A 27,154-nucleotide genomic window follows, 5' to 3' on the forward strand; every position below is an offset into this window, starting at 1 on the left:
ATTTATTTTTAGATATAATACGATTAAAAATTACCCATCGTTATCGGATCGCCTGGAACTTGTGTTTTTCTGAAATATTCCCGTGACATATTGGGAACCATTATACATATATTTTATAACATTTTTATAAAACCATAAATGTAGGTCTGCGGGGAATGTTTCATTGTAATGTTTACATTGGAACTTAAAATGTATAGAATTCATGTTTTTCTGGAACATAACAAACACTTTCAGTGAATGTACCATTCTTATGTTAATATTGGAACTAAAAATGTATATTCCTGTAATATTTGTAACAGTTTCTTGCACGGTGGGTACGTTTGTAATTTTATTATAATGTTATAATATTGTTATTTTGCTACCTGGGTATAAAGGCAACTCGTATAAAATAGAAACACCGCATAAAAGTGGTCCAAAAGCAAAAAAAATATAGAAAATCAAAAAACTAATAGCCACGTTACCCAGAAGAGCGTTGTACGATTTCGAACTTATAAAAATCGCTCGCTTAATGAAAATACCTCATTTCATCGGAGTGTTTACCAGAGATAAGTTGTCTAAACGCCCTAAACGTCAAGAATCGGCGATTGTTAACTTGGACGCTGAAAGTGGTACAGGAACGCATTGGGGGGTAGCGTATAAAAAAATCGGAAAAAAAGTCAAATACTTTGATAGCTTTGGGAATTTACCACCTCCAATTGAAGTACAACAATATTTTCACGGATGCGACATACATTTCAATTACAGCAGAGAGCAGAAATATAATACTACAAACTGCGGACACTTGTCCGTTTATCATGTTCACATTAACGTTAAACGGAAACTCGAGCGAGTTGTCGTGTGAGATCTTTCCACCGTTGGAAGTAGAAAATACTGCCCAGATATGTCTTTTGAGTTTACAGACAAATAATTCTATACCAAACATAGAACCTGGTTGCAATACTATCGGATTTCGTAATATAATCAATAATAACGATAACGTTATTATACCTACAGGCACTTATGAGTTGGATCAGTTAGAGTCTGTTATACAAAACATGATGCCTGGCTATGTCAGATTTTTTGAGTTAAAAGCAAACAGCAGAACATTAAAGTGTAGTATATCGTGTAGTCATGAAGTCGATTTAGAGGTTGAGAATAGCATAGCGAAATTGTTAGGTTTTAGAAATGTGCTATACACTACTCACGAATCTGAAAATATTGTCAACATAATGAAAATAAACTGTATAAAAGTAGAGTGAATTTAATCACCGGCTCATTCTGTGACGGAGAACCGAGCCAAATCATACACGAGCTTTATCCTACTGTACCTGCGGGATATAAAATCGTTGAGGTACCTAGGCATCCAGTTTTTTTACAGTCTCAATACGACTTCAATAACTAAAGTGAATATCGCCCTAAAATATCAGAACGATTGTCTGATTAATCTAGGCGGTTACTGTTCGTTTACAAATAACCCGTGGATATGGCACTCAAATTTAATATAAAAAGAGCTACAATCAAAAAACCTGTCAGTATACCACCCACCATTAAGAAATCAACATCTAAGCCGAAAAATATCAAGCTCACGAAAAATAATTTAAATTTTCTTCGTTCTTTACAATGATGGATGAGTCATATTTAGACGTGACGGCCGACTATGTCGACGATTGTAAAATAGCTCAAAAGAGTTACCATTCGTTCACGCCGTATTCAAGCTCAGCTCTATCATACAATGAGAAAATTAGAATTAATGTTCAAGACATGGATTCTTACACTTTGCCGTGCGAGAGTTATATTTTCATCGAGGGTAAAGTTAACAAACCGGCAGATGCAGCGGGGGAAGTTCGTTTTTCAAATAACGGATTGGCATTTTTATTCTCCGAGATGCGATATGAAATAAACGGAATAGAAATATAAAAATTGAAATCACCTGGAGTGTCATCATGTTTGAAAGTATACTGCTCGTACACTCCAAACGATTTGAATGCGCTAGAGTACGTGGCTTGGGACTCGGCAATGGATAGTGAAGATAACAAAAATTTTATGACCAATAATATATTTTCCGGGTGTATTCCTCTAAAACTGTTTTCGGATTTTGTGAAGATTACAAAAAAATATTACTCAATTGCAATCAGAAACTGATTTTAAATCGCGCATCTACCGACCTTGATGCGATACATGTTGTGGGCGAAGGCGCAACCGCTGCCGTCGATAAAAATAAAAAAATTACAATTGAACTGACTAAGGTGACTTGGAAGATGCCTATTATCAAAGTCAGTGATAAAGAAAAATTAAAGTTATTGAAAGTATTAGATTCTCATAAAACACAGTCGTGCGCGTTCAGGACCTGGGATCTATGCGAATATCCGGTGCTCCCTAGAAACACATCTCATTCGTGGACTGTTAAGTCTAGCAGCTTACTGGAAAAACCAAGGTTTGTTTTGTTTGGATTACAAACAAGTAGAAAAAACTATATCGAAACCGACGCTGGGCGGTTTCATCACTGTCAACTAAAAAATCTTAAGGTGCACTTAAATTCCGAGGTGTATCCATATGAAGACTTTCGAGCTGATTTTAAAAATAATACCACTAGCATACTCTACAAAGCTTATACAGACTTTCAAAAATCGTATTACGAAAGAGATTATTGCGAACCATTGTTATCAAAACATATTTTTCAAAACTATGTGCCAATCGTCGTTGTTGAATTGTCGTACAAAAATGATAACGTGAAATCATCGACCGTGGACCTACGAATAGACTTTGAAACGGACACAGTTATTCCAGAAAAAACTGCAGCTTATTCTTTAATACTACATGACCAGATTATAACTTACAATCCGTTTAGTGGAGATGTTAGAAAATTATAAACCTTGTAAATATCTTATAATTATTTTTATACCTTGGAAAAATTTTATACCTTGTTTTTAAATATAAATTGTAAAAACTTAATCTAGTAAATAAAAAAACTTGTTTAAGTACCACGCTTGTTTTTATTTTACACAAAAATTATTTAAACAATAATTATTCAAACAGCTTGCGTTTTGCGCTCCGCTTGGTTGATTTTTTTTTGTCAACTTTTGACCCGTGAAGCCGAGAAGAGATGGCGAGTGGTTGAAAGACGTCGGACCGTCGTTCTCATCAACTGCGAGGCTCGTCGTCGGAGATTTTATATGGTTATTGTACCATAGGGGGTGCTGCTTAAAATTGTCCGAATCATGTTCTTTAGAATGATTATCTATGATCACCGGTGGTAAGCTGCAAGGATCATCAATAGGCTACACAAATAATAATTTGTTAATATATATATATATTTATTTATTTTGAAAATTAAATGTTACCAATGACTTTGTTGGTGCCCATGTCGCCTGTGTAAGGTTGATTTGCCTTAAAAAATCATCTATACCACGATCCTCGTCAGCTGCCTATAAAATTAAAACACTTAAATTATTTCAATATATATTTATATAAGTTATAAATTAGCTGTGCCTGCAAAGGGTCGAAATCATTGTCATCATACATTGGAGACATACTCGAGTATTGAGGCGGCGACAATGGTGATATGAGCCTCATTTCGGATTCGGTGAATAACTATAAAATAATAATTATACATTAAATATTTTTAAAAGTGATATAATATATAGATTTACCTCTGGCGACATTTCCCCGCTCCATCGTTACGTCCAATGTTCGGCTAATTGAGATGAAACATACATCTTAAGTTGACTGATGAAATTTACACAATTTTTTGGAAATTTTGAAATTACACTTTCGTCGCGTAGATTTTTGATAAATGTGACAATTTCTTCATGATTTTTCGGTGGTGAATCAACTTTGGTGAATTCAACATTGATATAGTTTAAAAACATTTCGAATTGTTTTAAGACAGCTGGTTGTGTCATAATTGATTTTCGTGTAATCGTTTCAAATATGCACTATTCCAAATACTGAAGTTGTATAAGGTCCTTCCGATTCAACAGTACTCTGCATCCGTCCTGAGTTTTTGATTTTATCACTATCACATTTTCTCCGCCATACACCATACTGGATATTTTATAAAGTTCGGTTTCCAAAAATAACGTGCGCTTATATGTTAGTGTCTGCTCCAATACGAATGACAGCATATTACCCATCAGTGTAAATATACGTTTTAGAAAATCTGGTGTTATTTTGACATGCCGCGATGGGGTTAAAAAATGCACAACGACCTGGAATTTTTCGTTCGGGTCAATACCGATATGCACAAACTTACGGTTCGCAAAATCCAGTGTGTAATATGTAGATTCGATAAGTTCGGTCGGTGGTGATGGAGGTACATAAGTAAAATTATTCTTGTACACTGCAGCCATGTTTCCAATTGAACTAGCCATGATTAAAATTATTTTTGAAAATAAAAACTCACTAAAAATGTTAAAGACTTGGAAAGAAAAAATACGTGCACAACGGTGTAACGCAGCAGACGGACTAAACGGCTCTTTCAGCCAGGAGTCTCTATAATAGGTGGGGGCATTTTTCAATTATAATGGTATAGCGGCGGTGGCAGCGGGATGCGGGAGGCGGTGGTGGCGGTGGCGATGGTGGTGGTGGCGGTGGTGGCGGGTTGCGGTGGCAGCGGGATGCGGAAGGCGGTGGTGGCGGCGGCGGTGGCAGTGGCGGGTGCGGGATGAGGCTCGGTTGGCTCAGTTGGTTCAGGGTTGAGGGTTGAGGGTTGAGGCTCAGTTGGCTCAGGTTTCAGAATCGGCTATTTCATACTACTAACTCATCGGTGATGAGTCATCACCCATAAATTTACGAAGTCACAAATGTCTAACAACGACAGGTGTGACTTTCCAAAAAACTTGTTTTTTCTCAACGACATGCTATAAATTGTATTATAATTATTTTGTATTTATTTTAATTTAGTTTAGTTTTAACAGTAGTAATTATAATTTAGTAGTTTAATTTAGTTTTAATATTTACCTATAGTTACAACTTTTATTTTTTTTATTTTGTTTTTCCCTTCATTTCCACTTATATTTGTCGAGGGATGCTTCATCGCGTGTTAATTTCATTTTGTGACCTCTTACGCATTTCGGTTCAGTGTGTAATGCACCGACACGTTGTAGCATTTCTATTAATCCTAATCCGTCATTGCGTATAGACAATTCTTTTAAGTCGTATAAATTTAAGTATGGGATACTCATTATGACTAATAATTACTGCAGTACTATAGTAAAATATTAAATTTATACAATTTATAAAGAAACGCTATCAATGGTACACAGTAAGTACGACACTGTTCAGTCTTTAACCATCATTTAAACATCATTTAACTTTTGTAATCTTATCTAAGTTGTTTTTGCTCAAAATATATTACTATCAATCTTAATAGATGTCGTTAAGATAAAATTAATACACGATATTTTCCATTTCAAACACGTTGTGTTGGAAGTAAACGTACCTACTTAAAAAAAAAAATAGTGGTGAAATTTGAAGTTTACCTTAGGTGATTTTACACAACAAGTCGAGGGATATATTTTCAATTTGCGGAGCGGATTATACATTGTTCACGATTTTATTTAATCGTGTAATCTACTTGAGGTGGTATTTCACAGCAAATCGAGGGATATTTTTGATTTAAATGTCCGAGCGAACGAGTGACCAAGCTTGGACTTCCGGTTCATGCGAAATGCATTTTTTTTTCTGGTATACTTGAATTTTAGCACGCAAGCGATTTTTTTTTGAAAAATTGAAACATGTATTTCAACACGAAAAGTTTTATTCTTCCAAACGAATGTCTACTATATACATTAAAGTTTAATGTCATGCGGAGGTAGCCACTGTATAGTAATACTTAATATGTTACTTTGACAGTCGGTTGAATCTGGTGACTGGTTAGGTTAAGTTAAGATCAAGGGCTGTTAAGTTAAGTTACCCGTCTGCCTGAATGGCAGGAATACCATCCCTCCGCGACCCCGTAGGGGTCGCCAACCCCCTCCCGGTTAGGTTAGCTGTTTTAGCCCCGGGGGGTTTGGGGGCCGAGCCCCCATCTAACGAGAGTTTGGCGACCGGAGCCGGTAGGCGAAGGGAGCCACTATACTTGATAATTTTGTTATTTAACTGTTAGTTCCGTTTTCAAAAAAGAAAATATGTTAATAATAAATATCATTAAAATTGTAAGATCTTAGTTTAGTTTTTTTTTTTTAAAAGTGCAAAAAAAATTCCGGTGGAACGGGTATCGATCTCTCGATACCATGCTAATAAAAATGCGATGTTACCATTGCGCCATCATCGAACACTATTAGGCTTTTGGCATTTTAGGTATTTAAGGGCTATTATATTATGTTAAAACTTCAATTAGTTATAACTACGAAACTAACTTCGTGCGCCAAATTCTGATTACACTAACGTTTTTTTCAGCCAAAAAATGACTAAGTCCACCAAAAAAATTGCAAAAAAAAAGGGTGCCCAGTAAAGTAGAAATGTTCCTAAGATTGAACAAAGGTAACACTTTTAGTACTATCCACTATGGAATTTTATAAATTTACACTAATATTCAAATGTCGATAGTTCCATCAATTATTATGACATTAATGTAAACGACCCATCAAAATTCATTAAAAATTAAGCGGTGTCCGAATCATATTTCAAAAATAGGTTACTGTTTGAAAAAGTTACCTCTTGAACCTTACCATTCAAATAAAAAAATTTTTATACCAAATTAGTTTAGATTATTATAATATGATTCAAAAACGTTTCCAGATGTCATTTTTTCCTTATTTTAATAATTCATAGTGAAGAAATCTGTCATTCGATAGTATAAACTATTCGATAGAGCCCATCACTACGCTATACCCGCATGTGTTGTTTCCGTCTTACAAGTGTTTAACATAGCAAAATCTGTTTAGCGCGGGACAACTGTTCTCCCTCAATATTTATAATATAATTTTCAAAATTTCACAACGCATAGGTAAGAACTTTATCTGTGTCATAGCGTCGTTATTTTTTTGATACCATAAATTTTAAGTAATTTAATGAAAAAATAAAAATAAATAAATTTTCTTAAGCTTATAACTTTAATTATATATATGTTATCAAAAAAATATTGACGCTATGACACAGATAAAGTTCTTACCTATGCGTTGTGAAATTTTGAAAATTCAATTATAAATATTGAGGGAGAACAGTTGTCTCGCGCTAAACAGATTTTGCTATGTTATACATTTGTAAGACGGAGACAACACATGCGGGTGTGACGTCTTCTTAATGTAAATACATATATTATAAATACATAGTAACTTATACGTAATATTGTATAATATATTGTACAACAAATAATTTTTGCTTATATTTATAATTTATTTTCTCTAATAAAAAAAAAATACTTAAGTATAATTTTACCTTAAATTATGTAAACACCAAAAGTTTCTTATTATTTACAGAAATCAGCTTTCAATCTAAAATTAATGTGTTTATAGCCATTTACAAAAAATGTATGTTTCAAAAAAAAATTTAGAAGTCCTTTTTTAACTGTTAACAATTCATGTAAGAATTGTATTACTATTATCATTGATTATAAATACTATAGATTGCTCACTGGCCGGTTTTTCGGTGGCGCGGTAATAATCGGGTGCCGCTACAAGGCGCTGCGGACGCGTGGATAGTTAGATCGGATAACGCTGTAAACGCTAGTAGTCACGTTATTTGGCCGATTGTAGGCAAACTGCGTAGCGTATTCAGGAGAGGCGCATCAGTTTATAATCGGCTCCCCATATAACCTTTATATTCAATTTACACGTCATTACAGTAGACAGTAGTACTGTAGGGCGTAGACGTAGAGTATAGTTCGACATTCGTGTACTGTACTCGAGATCCGTTAGGTTGTCAATGGTTTACTGGTTTACTCAAGGCTGGGCATTAACGAGTTAAAAAGTTAAAAATTAAATTCATTTTTACCTATTAACTTAACTTACTAGTTCACTGTTTTGATTAACTTAACTTTAACCTAACTCATTTATATCTCCGTTAACTTAAAATCAACTTCTAATTTTTAATTTTAGGTACCAACCAAGTTAATTTTGAATTTTCATGTTTTCTAAAATATATTTTAGTCTACCTATAACGGTTCGTCGATTTAAAATTCGTAGAATATTAGAAAATATTGTTGGAAAACAATTATATAGATAATAATATAATATTAATAAATGCATCTATATTCATAGATATGAATATATTACCTACTATACAAGTGATTTTAAAACCTTTTCAATGATTTTTTTTATAATTAACTTAACTTTAAACTTAATTGAGTAAAAAATATTTAACTTAAATTAATTGAGTTAAAAAAATCGTTAACTCACCCAGCTTTATATTAGTAATACAATGATATAGTATAATAGGTAATCAAAATTAACTTTAATTGACAGTTTATATTTTAACTGTATTCATTTTTAAACACTAGCTAGGTGATAAAGGTGACAAATAAAAAGTTTAAAATAATAAAATATCCACTGATTATCTGTATAAACAAAATAATATAATTAATTAATAATTGGTGAAATAAATATTAATTATAATATTATAATTAATAATCCAAATAAAAGTTCTTCTAGGATAAAAAAAAAAACATAAAAACTTGACTTTAATAAATAATGATTAATTGATAACATTTTATAATATTATACATCACACAAATAACAAATTATTTGATTGTTACTTATTTTGAAAAATGCGTAATTTTGCAACATTTTGGGCATGTTTTTTTAAATGTATATTACAATTCTCCCTCTTACATTGTTTGAAAATCAGTGTTCGAAAAAGTAGTTCAATTACATACAAATAATGAGCGTAGCATGTTGAGTCTTGTAAATCGGGATACCAATTATTGATTTTTTGAAGTGCTTTTTCTTTTAGTTTGCCTAAGACATTTTTTTCAGTTTTAATGTTTGTGTATTTTGTTGAAAAAATATTGAAACACATTTTTGAAATATTTAAAAGTTTTACAGATGGTGCTTTGAGACCCTGCATTTGCCCAACGTGGTCGTACGTCTTGTACATAACTAAAAGCTGTTGTTCGTTGTTCAATTCATGATTTGGTCTTATTAAATGTGATTGGCAATCTGTGCACATAAATTTGATTAAACATTTTTTTGCCAAGTATCCGGAAAAATAAACTTCTGAACAAGTTTCTAAAAGAGATTTATTTATCTGAGATTTATTTTGACTTGCAGATGAAGAATCTGTAGAATCGGAATCTATATCTGTAGTTTCACTTTCCGCGTCTTCATGTGGTTTAACTATTTCAATTGGAATATTTACTTCAATATCTTTTAAAACATCGACGTTGATAAACTCATCGGTATCCGGCTCACAGTTGCTACATGTCGTAGAACATTTCATTAAACTGAATGAACAGATATGTCCAAAACAGCAACGAAAGGTTCGGGCTGTAGGATTTTTATTGTATCTGTAAAAATATAAAAATATAGATAATACCATTGACTATATAATCAATGATTAAAAAACTCAGCCTAAAATATGTACCTACTGAACAGTTTAAATTGAAATGTGGGCGTACAAAATGTAGGTAAAATGTGGAAAAATAGTGCACTTTTTAAACTTTTTATTAAATTAAAATCATACAATTAGACGAAAAATTGGGTTTGTCATGAAATACGAGTAAGATATAAGAAATTTTTTTTGAATGGTTAAAATTCATATTTAGAATAAAATAAATTAAAAATGTGACATTGTGAAATGTCTGAAATTATTGAAATGATTATTTACATACCCATTTTTCTGACGCATTATTGAAAAAAAGTTTTCCAAAGCATCTTGAGTTAGCCGATTTGTTAGTAAAAAGAATCCTTTTTCCGGTTGATGATTAGTCATATCCAATTTTTCAGAACTATAAAGTTCGAGCAACGCAGTTATAGTCCAAACAATTCCTGTGAAACAAGGAGGTGTACTATTTTTTTTTGTTTTGTTACATATCTTCTCTGTTTTTTTAAAAATGGACCGAGCTGTTTCTAAGTTTTTAAAAACAGTTGAATTTTTTTCACACATTGGCTTTCTATTTGGATTTGGTTCAAATAAATGTTTACTATTACATGAATCGAACATATCATTAACTATATCAATAAATTCAGCTGTATTAATTGCAGTATTTGACTCAAGTTCCCCAGTCGATACGCATGTTTTAATTGCTGCTGAAACTGATTTGCTTAAAAATTGTACGGCTAATTTACAGGACATTTTTTGAAACGTATTTGGAGACAAGTGTGTTGGAGTTATTTTACACATAGCTCGAACTGTATTTTTTTTGTCAATCTCATAAGTTTTTTGAATATCACCAAATGAAATAATTTTATCTCCAACTTTAATGTTTCCTAATAACAAATTATTACGCACGCTTTTTAATAAATGTGGCATATCATAGATTAAATGTAACTTTTTATCGCATATTATAGCTGACGGGTTTTCTTCAGTACCTCCAAGCAATGCAAACATACGTCGATTTTGTGTTCCTTGGTCACAAACGATAGATGTTGGTTGTAAACCAATATCTAAAATTGTTTTTACACAATCGTTAACAATAATCATTAAATCGTTTCCTTTTACGCCACTACCCGTGAAAAAATATGCTAAAGGAAATTTCCAATTAGTATAAAGACCACGTAACATAAACACCAAAGCATGTGAGCCAAATTTATCGGTTCTTCCTAATCTTCCTAAATCTTCATACCCTTCTATTTCATCTAAAACTGAATTATACTCGATACATTTCATAATCGATATTTCGTCAAGTAAAATTACACATTTTTTTTCAGAATATGTCATATCGGATAGTTTTAGTTTTAGTTGTTTTATATATTTTTCCGAAAACCCAGTCGTATAATTAATTGAGTTTAACCATCTTCGAACTGTACTTCCACCTGGTAAGATTATGCCATTTTTTCTCATATACATATAAGCAGACGGAGACTTGTAATACAGTGAAAGTGCCATATTTTTTTCCGCCACTGACCACGATTTTCGTTTTCTATGAAGTAGTTGCATTGAGACTAGAGCTTTGGAGTTTCTTGATGGAAAGTTTGCCTTTTCAAAAAACTGGCTTACATTAATCTTTTTATTTTTTATTTTTTTATTTGATTGTTTTAATGAATTAATAATAGCACGTTTTTTTTTTAGTAATCTTCTCAAATGTAATAATTTATTTTGTGTGAGTGTATGGTAATCTGATGTAGTACTTTTATCGTTTTTGAACTTTTTTGGAGGAGTAGGTAAATCAATCAATTGTGATATCCATTTTTTAGTTTTTGGTGACACAGATGGTGTCTGAGGACTTCGGTCAAATATAGAAAACCTAGGACTAGATAAACTAGAACTGTACTTTTTTTTTGGAGTTAATATTTTCAATGTTGTAGCTGGTGAATGAATAGGTATATTTGAGACGTCATCTGTACAAAACAGAAAATTATCTGAGCAACTGAGAATTATAAGTTGATCTTCTAGCTATTCAAAAATATGGAAATACTACGCCCGATAAGTAAAAGTTAACAGATCGTTTTTATAAGCGTTTGAAGTTAGAAATTTAACAACAGTCATATAATCACGAAATCCATTTGATGATAAATATATTGAAATATATTATTAAAAATATTAAAATTATTTATAGTTATCAGATCTTCAACATTGAAACAAACGGGTAAGTGGGTAACGCTTTGTAGCTATTTATAGACATTTGAAATTTTCAATCTTTTTAGTTTATTTTTTTATAAATGACAATCAAATTTTATTCATTGGGTAAAAAAGCTTCAAAATTTGATACTAGAATTCTATATATTGTTGCAATAGTAGTTAAAAAATATTAAAAATACAGTCACAATTTTTTTTAATAAGCATTGAAAGTTCGAATTTTGACAAAATACGTAAAAATCACGAAAATTTGCAATTTATTTTGAGTTAGAAATTCATAATTTTTTTTTTTTTAAATCTAAGGTTTGAAAATTCTATACATGATTCTTCATGAGTTTGTCTACTTGTATCAAATAAAAATTTTTACGGAAAAGTCAAATTAAATTTTTATGAGCAATTGAATTACAATTATATTGGATATTCATTCAATTTCTGTTGTACCGATATTCTTATTTTGTTGTTAAATAAAAACGAATAATTGTATAAATAACTTGAAATTTACACCAAATATTTATTTAATTAATTCCTATACTTGATAGAATTTTTTAATTACAACAAAATAAGAAAATTATTCAATTATAAAGCGAGTAAATATGTTGTAAAAATTTTTACTTCAAATGTTCACAAAAAATGTATGTTTCCTATTTTTTTTTCCAATTTTGAACAACTTTTTAGGAATACTAATAAGTTACATAGTTATACGAGTACAATGACTACATGACTACATGTATAAATTATATAGCAACTGGCAATTTAAAATTTTGTATTATTATAGGTACAATTTTAGGTATATTTCATTATTACATACCTTTGATTGTATTCGTGTTTCTATTATACTTAGTTGGAGTTGTATTTAACGTTTCATTTACTTTATCGTGTTCTAATTATTTAAAAAAAAAAATAAACCAGTATAATTACATTGTTTTTTTTTATACATACATTATTTTATAAATATGTACTTGCCGTCGACGAGTATAATTGGCTCTTGTTCGACTGATCTGTTTTCGATTGATTTCAATAAATTATCATCGATTCCGTGACTTTGATTTAAACTATCATCAATGTTTAATTCTAAAAATGTTTTTTATTATATTTTAATTAAAAATATTCTGATTTTTCAATATTTTAATTATTTTTCCAATCTAGTTAGGTACCTACCTGAGTATTTAATCGGAACAGCTTTTGGAATAAGACGTGATTTTGGATCGTTAGCATTCATAAACATATGCCTTTGGAAATGATCCGAACAAATATATTTTTTTTTCAAAGCTTTCGGGCTTAAACTAGCTAAGCATATGTTTCCTTAAATCATTTTAATGCATCAATTTATAAAGAGATATTATACTTTTAATATAAATAAGTACAGCATATTATACTTTAAGCTATATTTTAGTTTAATGAAAATTAAAAATTGGTTACCTGAATTAATTATCCACTCTCTTGATATTTCACGATTAGCTGATGGAATTGAATGGAAAACCGTTTTACTCGTTTTCCGAGTGTTTTTACAATTTAAAAACATACATCTATCACCACCAGACATGTTAATATATCGGTAAAAACAACAAAATATTGATAAGAATGGTAACCAAATAAAATATAAGCATGCAAATTAAAAATTGACAATATTAAAAAGTCGATACTTAAATTTGTCAATAAATTGACAAATATTTTGATTAGAATAGAATGTTAGTCGTACCACGTATGTAACCAAAATGTCAAATAGATCCATTTTTATTAGAAATTGTATAGGTAACTAGTTAAAAATAACAAGTATTTCACGTGAAGTTATTTAAAGCTATTTTAGATTTCATTGATTATATAACACATCATAATCCTATTTTTGAAATCATCACTCGTAAAACCAATTATTTATGTAAGGACCCAATACAACGAACAATGAGATCAATGAATTTAGTCAGTCTAGACTTAATCTTGGTTATTGATTGAACGTTGAAACGTAAAAATAAATTATTAAACATTGCATTACGTAGGTGCTTTGATTGGATCTAATTGTTAGGGGAAGATGATATGGGGGGGGGGGCTTGATGTACTATGTCGTAATATATACTTTAAACACTTCGGAGCCACTGCAAGTTATATCTAAATTATTTTATATATTTGAAATATTGACATCAGCTAGGCATTGGAATTATAAAAACTAAAATTAAACTATACATATTATAATATTATTAGGTATTTAATAATAATAATAATAATATTGTAATTTCTTCAAGCGTCGCGATGGCACTTGGCAGTGAATAATATTATTATTATATTTGGCTGTGGCCTGCGACTGCGACCGTCGTTAATAATCAATAATATTGTTCTAAAAACTGGTTTACACCGCACCGCACTTAGCCATAATACCCGTAGCTGCAATAAAATACGAATTTATAAATGTTGTTTGTTCTTATCGCCATCTACCGGGATTAATATTGTATGCCACCGAAAAACCGGCCAGTGAGCAATCTATAGTATTTATAATCAATGCTATTATTATTAAGCTGAGCGTCACTAGGTCGGTCGGTCGGTCGGCGCGGCGCGGCGCGATGCGATTGAGTGACGTTCGTCCATTGCATCGCGGTGCGGCGCGATATCGGTACGTCATGTATAATTAGTTTTATCCAGGGTATCAAAATGGGTTTGAACTAGGATAATAAAACATGGTTACCACCTAACATTTTTCCCAGTTTTGAACATGATATCAGAAATATTTTAACAGGTTTTGACTCCCTGTCAAAGTTTTAACAACTTTTATCATTAGGTATATTTATTTTCTAAATGTCAAAGCTCAGTTGGTTAGTACCTAAGTGAATATTTTTCCTGTGTAGTCTTAGATTCTTAACTATTATAGAATATAATTATAGTTATAGAACATTATTATAATTATTATTTATTATTGTCTATATAACATTAATTATAATAGTATTATAAACATTGGTAATATAAGTGATTCTGAAGAAGAAATGTTGTTTCTGGCTACAATTGTTGAAATAGAAGAAGAAGAACAATATAAGCGAAAACACAACATGAGGGTGCACGAATTAACACAAAAATAAATAAATTTGGCGAACATCACCATTTATTTCCGGATCTTTTGAGAGACCAAAAAAAATTTTTGAAATATTTTAGAATGACTCCTGAGATTTGAGAAATTTTATGAACTTCTTGATTTTATCAAGAAAGACATTGAAAAGAAGGATACAACATTTCAAAAGGCAATACCTCCTGAGGAAAGATTTTCATATGTTTAAGGTACATATAAAACAAATTTAATTATATTTATAATAAAAATATATATAAAATTAACAACTAAACTCAAAAAGTTATCAAAAGTTAGAATACAATTAAATGCTTATATTATTAAAAAAAAACTTATATATATATAGTAACTTTTATAATGACAAGCAGTCTCATTAATTTCAATTAATATTAGTAGTAAACTATCTTAGTTATTGATCCACTCAGTATTTTATAAATAATATTAATACAAAAACATATAAAAACCCTACTTGGTTTATCATATAAAACAAATTTAATTATATTTATAATATAATTATATATAACATTAACAACTAAACTCAAAAAGTTATCAAAAGTTAGAATACAATTAAATGCTTATATTATTAAAAAAAAACTTATATATATATAGTAACTTTTATAATGACAAGCAGTCTCAATAATTTCAATTAATATTAGTAGTAAACTATCTTAGTTATTGATCCACTCAGTATTTTATAAATAATATTAATACTAAAACATTTAAAAACCTAACTTGGTTTATATGCTTGACTTATATAGCCTACCTTGGCTTGTTAATTATATATTATAGAAAAAAGATATATGTATATTGAGTTTTTTTTTAGATATTTGATGTTTGGTTGTTAAGAAAGGTCAGTATACGTGGGATAGTGGGATAAACCATCTCTGACTGTGAATGAAAAGGTAAATTGGCAGATACTATGTGGTATAGTTAAGAGGATGTCACACCAAAACCTGTACGCATGCAACGCTCCAGAGATGGCGTTGATCGCCATATCACAGATTAAATGAAACCAGATAGTGCACTCATGAAAGTCGGTAATATGTAAACAAATTTTTGTACTTCTCAAATCAGTCTGGCTAGGAAAGGAAAAAATAAATTTACCATATTTCATAAAACTGGTCATACTGTACGCTATATGTTATCAAACATATTTCATGATAATGTTTTGTTTATGTGACTTGGCGCGTGTATGTTCTAGTTTATGTGTTTGGTCACGTGCTTAAAATTTAAATTTTACATTTTTAAAAGTACTTTCAAATTTCAAAATTTTTGTTAACTTTTCATAACTATTTTATGATGGAAACAAAAAAGGGAAATGGCTCATCATGCGCAGTAAAATACTGCAACAATAAGTCGAGAACCTCTGTTGGTGTTAGTTATTTTACTATGCCAAAAAATACAGAAAGGTAAATAGCATTATATTGTATATTTTAATTTTAACTTAACTTACTAATTATTTTATTTTTTAGACGTTCCGAGTGGATTAAGAAATGTTTGCCCGAATATGTTGATAAAAATGCATTTGTTCAGAACCTGAGAATATGTAGTGAACATTTTGAAGACAAAATGTTCCTTAATGTTTACAAAAAAAACAGGCTGACTGATTTTGCAGTTCCAACATTATTCAGTGGTGAGATATCATTAGATGTATCTTGGACCTCAATTCAATATTATCATTTAAAACATATATAGTTTAGATAGCTCACTGTATAATATTTGGCTAAAATAGGTACTTATTACTTATTAATGTATTAATTTAGCTCTCACTAATTTTAGATGAAATTCTTGCGAAAAGAGAATCCGAGAGTGATTCAACAATGAATGAATCAAATTATCTATCAACACCAATGGCATGCTCAAGCCCAATTTCATGTCCTAGTACAAGTGAGTTGATATGATAATGAATTAATGATTTCTAAGAACAGAGCTGATGTAAGCTCCTCGTTCTAGGTTATTTAGTCAATAATTTTTCTTTCATAAATATGTTATTAATTTGTATTTTTTTTTTTTTTTTAGGCTCATCTTTAATTAATACATCTGACTCTTCTTCTCAGACTCCAGATCATTTATCATATTCTACACCCAGGAAAATTTTGTTAAGATCGGAATTGAAAGAAGCAAAGGAAAAAATTAAGAATTTGGAAAAAACTGTTGCAACTCTAAGTAATGTATTAGCAGATAATGATTCCACAGATATTTTCTTAAAACAATGCGAAAAATTTTTATCTCCTACATTACTCTTAATTGTCAGGTCTCATTTAATGTGTAAATTTAGGGAAAAAAAGGTTACAGGTATTCAAAATCTCTAAAACAATTTGCTTTAACAATTTATTTTTTAGGCCCCAGAGTGTATAACTTTAAAAAATCAACTTTATCGTTGCCTAGTATAAGTACACTTAAGCGATCTACCTCAAAATTTGAAATTCAACCAGGTCTTAATGATTTCCTATTTTCCTTTATAAACTTTAAAACCAAAAATTATTCTTCTGAAGCAGTACAGTGCATACTTTGTGCAGACGAAATGTCTATAAAAAGTCATTTATACTATTTGATAAAAAAAGATGAAATTATGGGATTCAACATAACAAACTATCGCAAGACTTATGAACCTGCGAAGTTTGCATTAGTATTAATGCTCAGGGGTATTAATGTGAATTGGAAGTTGCCTTTAGCGTATTATTTAGTTTCAAGTACTTGTACCGGGTATGATTTACAAGACATAATTTTTACAACACTAATAAAACTACAAAGTACACCATTGGATGTTAAAGCCTTCATTACGGACATGGGATCAAATTTTATAGGCTTAAGCAATCATCTTAATATTTCTCCTTCTCGTCCGTATTTTGAAATCAATAACAAAAAGATTTTTTATATTTTTGATCCACCACACCTTCTCAAGGCTACAGGAAATATGTTTTTACAACATAAATTTAAAGTAGATGACAATATTATTGACAAAAAATATGTTGTGTCGTTTTACAAGGAAGATAGTGAAAGCAATTTAAGATTAGCTCCCAAATTAACTAACTCACATGTCTATCCTAATGCATTTCAGAAGATGCGTGTATATTTGGCGGCACAATTGTTTAGTGCCACAGTGGCAGCCGGCATGAAAACATATTTAGCCTTAGATAAACTTCCTTTTAATTCTAGGCCTACAATTGAATTTATAGAAAATATTGATAAATTATTTGACATTTTTAATTCTTATAAAAGGCCGAATTCAAAAGATTATAATAGACCATTTATCAATTCTCAGCTTCAAAAATCACACCTATTATTAATGAAAAAAATGTTTAATTCTTTAATAGTTTTAGACAAAAATAATATAGATGTAACTAATAGAATGAAGTTTATAAGAGGATGGTTAGTTTCTATTGCTAGCTTAAATTTATTGTGGCAATCCTTATCTTCTGTAAATACTAGGCAAAATTATGTTTTATTTACGAACAGGATCAAACAAAATTGTCTTGAGTACTTGTTTTGCACGTTTAGGCAGAGACAAGGAAATAATTTCAATCCAACTCCAGTACAATTCTATTATTCATTTAAAAATATATTTTTCATGAATTATTTTAAACATTCCAACAATGCTAATTGCCTGCAAGATTTTGATGACATTCTATCTAATATTCAAGACCCTACCAATTCTGAGGTTCAAAATATTATGTTTCCAGATAAAACTCCATTTAAATTTAAATCTTCAATACCGGTAACATCTGTTGATTATCGGGATTTAGAATTGCCTGATCAAAATATACTAACTTATATTTGTGGCTATTTGATTAAAAAATGTTTGGAAACACATATTTGCGATATTTGCTTAAATTATGCCAAATTTCAAAAAAATTTAGAACCATCCTTTTTATTTTCTTATTTTAAAGCTTATGAAAATTCTGAAAAATCCACTTTTGGAAACCTATCAATGCCACATTCAGAATTTTATAATTATATAAATAGTTTAGAAACAGTGTTTATTAATCGTTTCCCTGTATTAGCAGCTGAGAATAAAGTAGGTGAAAAATTGAAACTTAGTATGCTATAAATTTACTATTCTCACCCGTGTGAACATTTTAATAAAGACTATCTTTTAAATTTATTCATAAGATTTAGGATTTATTCATCATTAAAATTTTTAAATAGAGAGATGGCTTCTGAAAAAATAAGGAAAAATAGAAAATTAGCAACATTAAAACATTTATAATTATTAATTATTAATAACTGTTATTTTGTATTTGTTAATATGTATCAATATGGATCAACATGGATCAATATGGAACAATGATCTACCAGAGTAGGGCGTCATTCCAATGAAATTGTATCTAGATATTTATTAGAATAAAAATGTATTTGAGTAATCTGAAAACATTATTATTCCAATAATAATATTTTCAAATTATTCAAATAAAAATGTATTTGAATAATTATCTAGATATAATTTTGCACATTTCTGTGGTTTATACAATTTGGAGCCAAACGACTGAAAACTAGTGGACACTACAGCACAATAAAAATAGAATAATTATGTTAGAATTTTGTTTTAAATATAATTTAACTGTAGTTTTTTTTCATCTACTTGTAAATGTTTGTATGTTGTGTAATTTTAATAAATAAACAAATTAATTAATTGGAATAAAATTGTGTCTTTTTATCTGTGAACAATATTTTTTGTAAATTATTGTATTACAATATTTTTGTTACTCCTTTTTGGACCTACTGCATCGCGCAGTAACCAATCAGATCCTGTTGTTTGGAAATCTATTGTTATATTCCGAAGTGCACTATCTGGTTTCATTTAATCTGTGGCCATATCGCCGCCGTCGCGGCAGGCCGTAACCACGCCCATTGACTCCGTGACGGGGTCCTCGGCTCCTCGCGTCGTAGTCACGGGAGAGGCACATTATTATTCTAAAGACCGTCGTGTTGAGTATTATGCGTCAGAGTAGTTGACGACAGTAGCGTATTTAGGCCAACGACCTATTTCTATTTTCTATTGTACTACCACGCTATACTCGGCCTTTTAAATATCCGCTCGTACCCATAATTTAACTACATGTCTATATTGATGAATGATGGATAATTGATGTACAAAGTAAAAAATACACTTATTATAAAAGGTTTATTTATAGTAAGCTCTGTATGAATGGTATATTATTTTATTAACACTATTGTTTGGTTACAGCCTTTTTTTTTTTTTAAATATTGTTATAATTCTTACCTGGACTTGCTGCCAAATAAGGTATTTTATCATCCACGAACAGACCAGCTGGGTCGATATTAAATCCAAATTTTTTTTCAAATTGTAATTTAGCGAATGGCTCCATAACTCTTCCATATACAACTGCCTTTATTTTACAGTTCATGTTTCCGTATAATAATTCATGCACTGTATTCTTACACGAAGTATTAGGCCTCATCTTACATATTTTTCCAAACTTTGAGGCTGTTAGACGATGTTTTCTTTCAGTATGCCAAACTTGAGATTTTGCCTGAGATCTTGTTACTTTCTCCAACATTTCTAAAATTCAATTACATAATTCATTGGTAGAATTTTGTAGCCAAATAAATATATAAAATACAAGGTAATCATAATTTCGAAAATTTTTTACTTTTTTGAAAATAATCTTATACATAATTACAAATCGCAATAAAACAACATAAAAAAATTACACACACATATATATATATATATATTTGAAAAACAACATACATTTTTAATTTGGAATACGAAATTTGTAAATACCTCTATCAGCTTTCATTAATTTATCAATAAACTGTTTTTTTTTTTACATCAAGTTCTTCCGTAGTTATATCGTCTTGTAGCAAATCTGCTAAACCATAATGTTCATCCGGTCCAATAAATTTAGATTTTCTTTTTGATTTCCCTTGAAACAATCTGCGCCTTCTTTGATTATTTAATCTTACCCTATTGACTCTTTTCAAAAATGTTTTACCAAATTTTCCTAAAATTAAATTATTTAAACTAAAATGTTGAAAATTTAAATAAATATTTATAATATATATATAATACCTGGACTTTTATTTATAACCTTTTTAGTTATAGCACGTAAATACTGATTTGAGTTAAAAGAAATTACTGCTGCTTCTACTCTAGTATTATAGGCGTTACGTTGAGATAAATTTATTCTTTTGCCACCGATGTATTTGTTTATCACACTATTAAATTGTTCACAGATGTTGTTGTCAACATCTATGATTAAGCTTTTAGAATTAAAAACTAATCGATTGGCCGCATTATTAATTTCCATTAACATGCCACTTTCTATTGCTTGTGGAACCCAATTTTCTCCGCAATTTTTTTTATCATCACAAAAATATTTATCACATTAATTGTAATGTTGCCCAAGAACGTGAAATGGCCCATTTTGCAAATCTTTAGCTAAATCTAAAATATCATGGAATAATAGCGTTTATTACGTACACATTAAATATAATATTATAATTTTATTAAACCCATAACTTTTAAAACGCATAGGTAAGTACACCCTTTACCTTCAATTTTTTGTGTTGTAGATGTACATTCATTTTTACGGTGAGCTATAGCTCTAATAACTGCAGTTCTAAATCGCATTGTGTGTGTTTGCACAAATTTTCTTAAAAGCATTGGAAATGAAGATTTCTTACTTATAATTGACAATTTTTGCATATAATTCCGCAATAAATGATTGCGGCATTCAATCTTTTCCACTAACATATTTGGTCCATAGGGTAATATTTCGTTCAACCTTTTACTAACGCTACTATCACCGTCGCCTATTAAATTATATCATAAATAAATTATAGGAATATTATATTATTTCATTATGTATAACAGAAAATAAATTTTACCAATTAATCGATTGAATTTTAAGTTATGTAGCTCTACGCTTCGCATAAAACCCTCAGCCACTCCGTCAGCTTCTATAGATGTTGCTGACTTATTCCAGTTTAAAAAACAGTTATGAGGTGGTTTATTTTCTTTTTTTGATTCAGCACGATGACAAATTATGCAAAAACGATTTCGAATTCCAACAAATAGAATTTTTTTAGTTTTAAATCCAATTATAGTTGCCTAAAAACATTGTATATTACTTGAAAATTATGATCATTTATATACAGAAATAAAAATAAGAATAAAATATAAATGTTCTAATAAAGTTTTATTTATACCACTCCAGACAGCGCATCATAATTGTCTTATAGCTACGCTTTGACCACTGACCATCCGAAACTACTGTACAAAATGGTACACCATCCTCATCAACATCTCCAGCTTGTATCGCTAATTCCCTTTCTTCTTCTCCAGCCTTTCGTATTTCATCCCAAGCCGTATTGTGGACACTATCACTTAATTTTTCGTGTACTTTCGAATAAGTAGTACTCGCAATACAGGGTATTTCTAATGCAGCGACAAACTCAGACAACTGTCGGTAACCAATACCTATCAGTTATCACATAAAAAAAACGTAAATATCAAATTAAATTAAACACTATCATATTATATAGGAATATTTTAAATATAAGAATGTATCTTAAATTAATAAAATATAATATTATAAAAAAAATCGTACCAATTGATATTGTTCCATTTACTACAGCTTGATTTATCGACATATAAGAATCATTATTATTGTCTTCTGAACTAATGATTTGTTGAATATTGTGTAGCGTCCCAGCATACAGGAGGACAAACGACTGGTGTTGAGGTAGATGGTTTGGGTGTAATAAATATAACAACTTAATTTGTGATTAATTTATTAGATATTTATTTGATTACTATGTAAATAAAACACTTTTACTGCACAAAATGATTTGGTTGCAAAATATTCTAAGTCCAAATAATTAAATTGGACTGGTGTCTGGCGTGAAGGTGCTTGTTCTGACTCTGGTGGCTCACGTCTGAATTGGGTCTAATCGGGGCTCTCCTATATAGTCCAGATAGTCCTACTCTCTGCATTTCCTCTCCTATCGATAAGATACGTATGTGTCCATGGTCGAGTCGTGCAAAAGCGTACGCGTGTATTATTTTAATATCGCAGCTTCCCACGCCCATGCGACCGGTCGGCCACATCCTGGTTATTCGCGATACGTAATCTCAATAACCCGACGACATTAATCATATCTCTAGATACGCCTGCCAAAACTACGATTTCATATTTAATATTTCGTATATTTAATTCCAATTATGGTAATATTTTGGAAAGGCTAGAAGTTTGGCCTTCGATATAACTATTGAGGTCCTACACAATAGAATTGGTTGGCGAAATCATACGCCCCAGGGTCACTTATACATATCTACGTGTATATGCGTGTTTAGATGTCTCAGCGGGACGTCAGTACATAGCAATTGCACATTTTACACTTAAAAATATATATTTATATATTAATATATTTCGAAAAAAATCCATATCGTTTTTCCTCAATAAACTCCATGTCATTGAATGTGCAGTCAAATCCACCTTCGTGTTTATTTGTTAGTTTAATTTGTTCAAAAATGTAACCAATATCCACAATTCTCCTACCAGTCAATACACTTGTCGTGCATCTATATTAATTATTTTATTATGAAATTTTTAGTTTAAAATTAAAATTTAGTCTTAAAAATTGAAATATTGTACGTACAACGAGTCTTTGTCTATACTTTCACAATGTAATTTATACGACGCAATATCTGCGGTATTATTTCCTTCATTACCAAATGGTTCTTGGTTAACCCGCGAAATATTTTGGCTGATGTTGTCATTAAAAGATGTATCAGTGTGCCACACTAAATTATTTTTATTCACCATTATGTTACATTTATTTGCTGGCGTAGAAGTATAACTAAGGTATATTTAATGAACCAAAATAAAATAAATATTATAATTAAACAGTGAAAATTTCAAGTATTCCAGTATTTTGTTTTTTATTTTGTCAAAAACTTCTTTTTTGTAAAAATTACTGTTTTCCCAAATTTTAGATTCTGAACGGAGTTGATGGATGTATTGATTTTACAATGATGTGTTTTTATTTTTTGTGTCTGTGTACACGATAACTAATTAAAATAATGCTTCAATTTTTGACTTCAGTAGCTTTTACTTTTGACCCCCCCCCCAAGGGCGTATTTGAGACGACACCACGGAGGGCGAAACTAATTTTTCTTTTTTCGCGTAAATAAATAAAAATATGAGCACAAATTTAATTATTAAATATTTATTTGATATATATATATATATATATATATATATATAGCAAATATATACCAACATAAGGTTGGTAGGCAGTCAAATACTGAAATTCTCAAATAACAAATTCAATTTTCCTTTTCTTCATTTTAGAAAATTTGTCGATTATGTCATCAACTGGTATAACTGCAATATGCCTGTGAATATGCAGCAAAGCCAACCCTGTTATTAAGTATGATATCATTACGATTTACGATCTTTATCAAACGAAAATTGTTTTAATTAAATCAATGAATGCCCCCTTCGCCCTCCATTAAATACGCCCTTGCCCCCCACCCACCCCACTATACAAACTATATCTGATTTTCTACTAATTTATTGACTAGTTCAGAGTCTAAAATTAAAATTTGTAGTTTACATGTATTTACTTACACAGCATCATATTGTACATGGCTAACTACAGTTTGCTTAGATACTTCGGTATCACTCGTTTGAATATCATCCGATATCATAGGTTGCAAAATGCTTGACGTTGGATTACATCTAAAATATAGGTGTTCCCCCATCGGAACGAAAAATGTAAATTGAATTTCATGTAAAAAAATAGGGGTCAGTGATGATAGACCAAAAAATTAACCATCGTTGTAAAATATAACCTTGTAAATTACAAATAGGGGCTTATTCTAACATTGTGACATCAGAACTAGAATTTTTGAATTCTATAAATAAGCTGTGTTCCATGACTTTAGTTTCAGGCGTTTCAGCAGATGGTTTTTCAATAGGATTCGATTGTATATTATTTCTAAATTAAATATTTTGATGTTAATTTCAATTTCACTTGTCAATACTTATTTTTTTCTGATTTAAACTTAAAATAATATATTGATTTGTTAAATTTATGATTTTTATTTTATTGTATAATATCGATTTAATTGCAGTGCCGTCATTTCAACTTTTTTATTGTTTATGCCAACATTTTTGCTGGTCATTTCAAATCATTATTAGGTCACAAAATAATTTTCATGGTGGAGGGTCTCAGGGGTGTTGAGTTGGGATAAAAATTGTAGGATATTTGAATAGTTTATTTGATATAATGTCACTTGTGTTGAAAACATCACATATATCACATATATTAAAAATTTGGCTGGCCTTAAAATTTTTAAAAATTTAATGCATGGTTTCTCATAATTTGTACTTATCGCCATAACAAAAGTAGGTAAGTAGGTAGTATTGTAAGTCACAATTTTCTTTTATAAGCGTAAAACGTTGAAATTTTTACGAAATATGATAAAATCTTCGTTTAGAATTGTTTGTTGAAATTCGTTTTTAATTTCTAATCAATAAATAATATAATATATGGTTAAAATTAAAACATGAGTAATAAAAAAATTCAAAAATAGGTATGATGTTAAATTATTAAAATACAATTAAATTTTAATCAATTTAAAGTAAAAGTGTAAAAAAATACGAAAAGCAATCAAGAACACAACTACACAAGTACTGAAACTGTAGTAAATTCGTCAGTATATTTTATCAAATAATTGTTGAACATAAAGTATAATCTTAGATAATTTTATTTTTATTTTTGAACTGTTGCATATAACTGTTATTACGCTATTTTGTAGTTAAAATGCATGAAATGTTAAAAGTTCGAATTTTTTTTCTAATTAAGCATTTAAAGTTCAAATTTTGACAAAATTTATAAATAATAAAACTAAATATCGTAATACTTATTCGTAATTCAATAGGTAAAATTATATCGTGTCAAAATTATGAATAATATAAAATGTATTATAGTTAGATTTAACTGTTTTTAATGTTATATTAACGCACACCAATTTATAGGTTCTAAAATAATGTTATTACCTCGAATTTTGATCAACATTGTTGAATCGAATTTGAACTGAAGATTCTTCAGGATCTCTGTCCTCAACAACACCACTATAGTTTCATTAATTTAAAAAGAAAAGTAAGTATAATATTGCTCTGCTGTATAGTAGATGTCGAGTGGATCTTATAATTGAATCATAGGTTACTTTGATTGATGTGTTAAAATATGAACTCCTAACACGTTTTTTAATTTCAATAATTTCTTTGTTTTATATGTTCAAGATTGTTGAGGTGGTATAATTTTTTTTATCGACATTTTACAAATGACCTTCTCTATGACGAGGTATAGTCGAAACTCATAATATGTAGGTACGTATATATTATATAATATGTATATAACAAAACAATTTTTATCCTTTTAGACCGGGAGACTAAGCTTATAAAATTAAATTTATATTGGTAATAAAATGTTTTTAATTTTTAAAATAAATAATATGTAATTTAGGGCACTTACCTTGGTTTTTTAGATCGTCTTAGTGAAAGTGTCTTAGTGACCATTCTTTTAGTCGATCGTTTACGATTTCGCACATTTTTTTTATTTGCCATAATGAACAAAGTAGAGCCAAAAAATTGTAAAAAGAAAATGATAAAAGTGTTCAAAACTGATGTGATCACGTTGAATCATCCAGAATAAATGGTTATTTTTCATAGTTCACTTTACAATAATTCAAGTATTACAATATTTATAGTAATAATTATACTTGAATATTTATTTTTAATTTTATACGTATTTCTGGAAATACAGCTATTAGTAGTCTCATATAGTTACTTCCGCTGTCCTAATTCGTAATCACTAATTTTAAGAATTACGGTGTGTATATTTAATATTTATAAGTTATAAATTTTTTAGTTATTAACTCATTTTTATTTTGCATAGTCATAAATCATAATGGTCATATTATAATAATAATCGTTTCAATTAATTTAAACATCGATTCAAGTTTTTTACATTACAGCAATATACCATTACAATAATTTATACCATGTACGAATATTATACTATTATGCAGAGAAATATTTATTTAATTTTTATTATTTTTTTTATAAGCATTTAAAATTCAAATTTTGACAAAATACATAAAAATCACGAAAATTCGCAAATTATTTTAAACTAGAAATTCATAAAGTATTTTCCTTTTATATCTAAGATTTGAAAATTTAATACAAGGCTCCTAACATATTTTTACAATAGCAGTTGAAAAATAAAAGAAATATATAGTCATACATTTTTTTTATAAGCATTTACAGTTCAAATGTTGACTAAATACATAAAAATTACGGCAATGTTCAAATTATCTTAGATAGAAATTCATAAAAGTTTTTCTTTTTAATTCTAAGATTTGAGAATTTAATACAAGGCTCATAATATATTTTTACAATAGCAGTTGAAAAA

The 27,154-nt window shown here is 29.6% G+C and overlaps 3 protein-coding genes and 2 pseudogenes across 3 annotated transcripts; 2 read left to right on the top strand and 3 right to left on the bottom strand.

The window, feature by feature from the left end:
• The first annotated feature begins 2,237 nt into the window (after nt 1-2,237).
• LOC149063258 (uncharacterized) lies at nt 2,238-2,849 on the top strand. Its single transcript, XM_089215583.1, has one exon. It carries the CDS (start codon nt 2,238-2,240, stop codon nt 2,847-2,849), a length of 612 nt encoding a protein of 203 aa, XP_089071709.1.
• Nucleotides 2,850-3,003: 154 nt separating this feature from the next.
• LOC149063259 (uncharacterized) lies at nt 3,004-4,349 on the bottom strand (annotated as a pseudogene).
• Nucleotides 4,350-8,603: 4,254 nt separating this feature from the next.
• On the bottom strand, nt 8,604-9,902 carry LOC149063260 (uncharacterized). The gene is made up of 2 exons (XM_089226731.1): nt 9,749-9,902; nt 8,604-9,424 (listed from the first exon to the last, which is right to left on the bottom strand). The coding sequence occupies exons 1-2, from the start codon at nt 9,847-9,849 to the stop codon at nt 8,671-8,673; spliced, it is 855 nt and encodes a 284-aa protein (XP_089082857.1). The 5' UTR covers nt 9,850-9,902; the 3' UTR covers nt 8,604-8,670.
• A 6,095-nt stretch (nt 9,903-15,997) lies between these two features.
• On the top strand, nt 15,998-17,013 carry LOC149063261 (uncharacterized). Its single transcript, XM_089215584.1, has 4 exons — nt 15,998-16,110; nt 16,174-16,334; nt 16,481-16,588; nt 16,721-17,013. Exons 1-4 carry the CDS (start codon nt 15,998-16,000, stop codon nt 17,011-17,013), a joined length of 675 nt encoding a protein of 224 aa, XP_089071710.1.
• Nucleotides 17,014-17,556: 543 nt separating this feature from the next.
• Nucleotides 17,557-26,307, bottom strand: LOC149063262 (uncharacterized; annotated as a pseudogene).
• Nucleotides 26,308-27,154: the final 847 nt, after the last annotated feature.

The sequence above is a fragment of the Diuraphis noxia genome, unplaced genomic scaffold (genome assembly GCF_037042655.1).
Source record: "Diuraphis noxia isolate RWA-SAM2 unplaced genomic scaffold, SU_Dnox_SAM2 contig0001, whole genome shotgun sequence".
NCBI classification, from domain to species: Eukaryota; Metazoa; Arthropoda; class Insecta; order Hemiptera; family Aphididae; genus Diuraphis; species Diuraphis noxia.

Coding starts and splice junctions, on each gene's coding strand:
- LOC149063258 (XM_089215583.1), top strand. CDS start 2,238: ATGCCTATTATCAAAGTCAGTGATAAAGAAAAATTAAAGTTATTGAAA.
- LOC149063260 (XM_089226731.1), bottom strand. CDS start 9,849: ATGACTAATCATCAACCGGAAAAAGGATTCTTTTTACTAACAAATCGG. Junction 9,425..9,748: donor ATAATGCGTCAGAAAAATGG/GTATGTAAATAA, acceptor ATATTTTTACAG/ATACAATAAAAATCCTACAG.
- LOC149063261 (XM_089215584.1), top strand. CDS start 15,998: ATGATGGAAACAAAAAAGGGAAATGGCTCATCATGCGCAGTAAAATAC. Junction 16,111..16,173: donor ATGCCAAAAAATACAGAAAG/GTAAATAGCATT, acceptor TTTATTTTTTAG/ACGTTCCGAGTGGATTAAGA. Junction 16,335..16,480: donor AGTTCCAACATTATTCAGTG/GTGAGATATCAT, acceptor CACTAATTTTAG/ATGAAATTCTTGCGAAAAGA.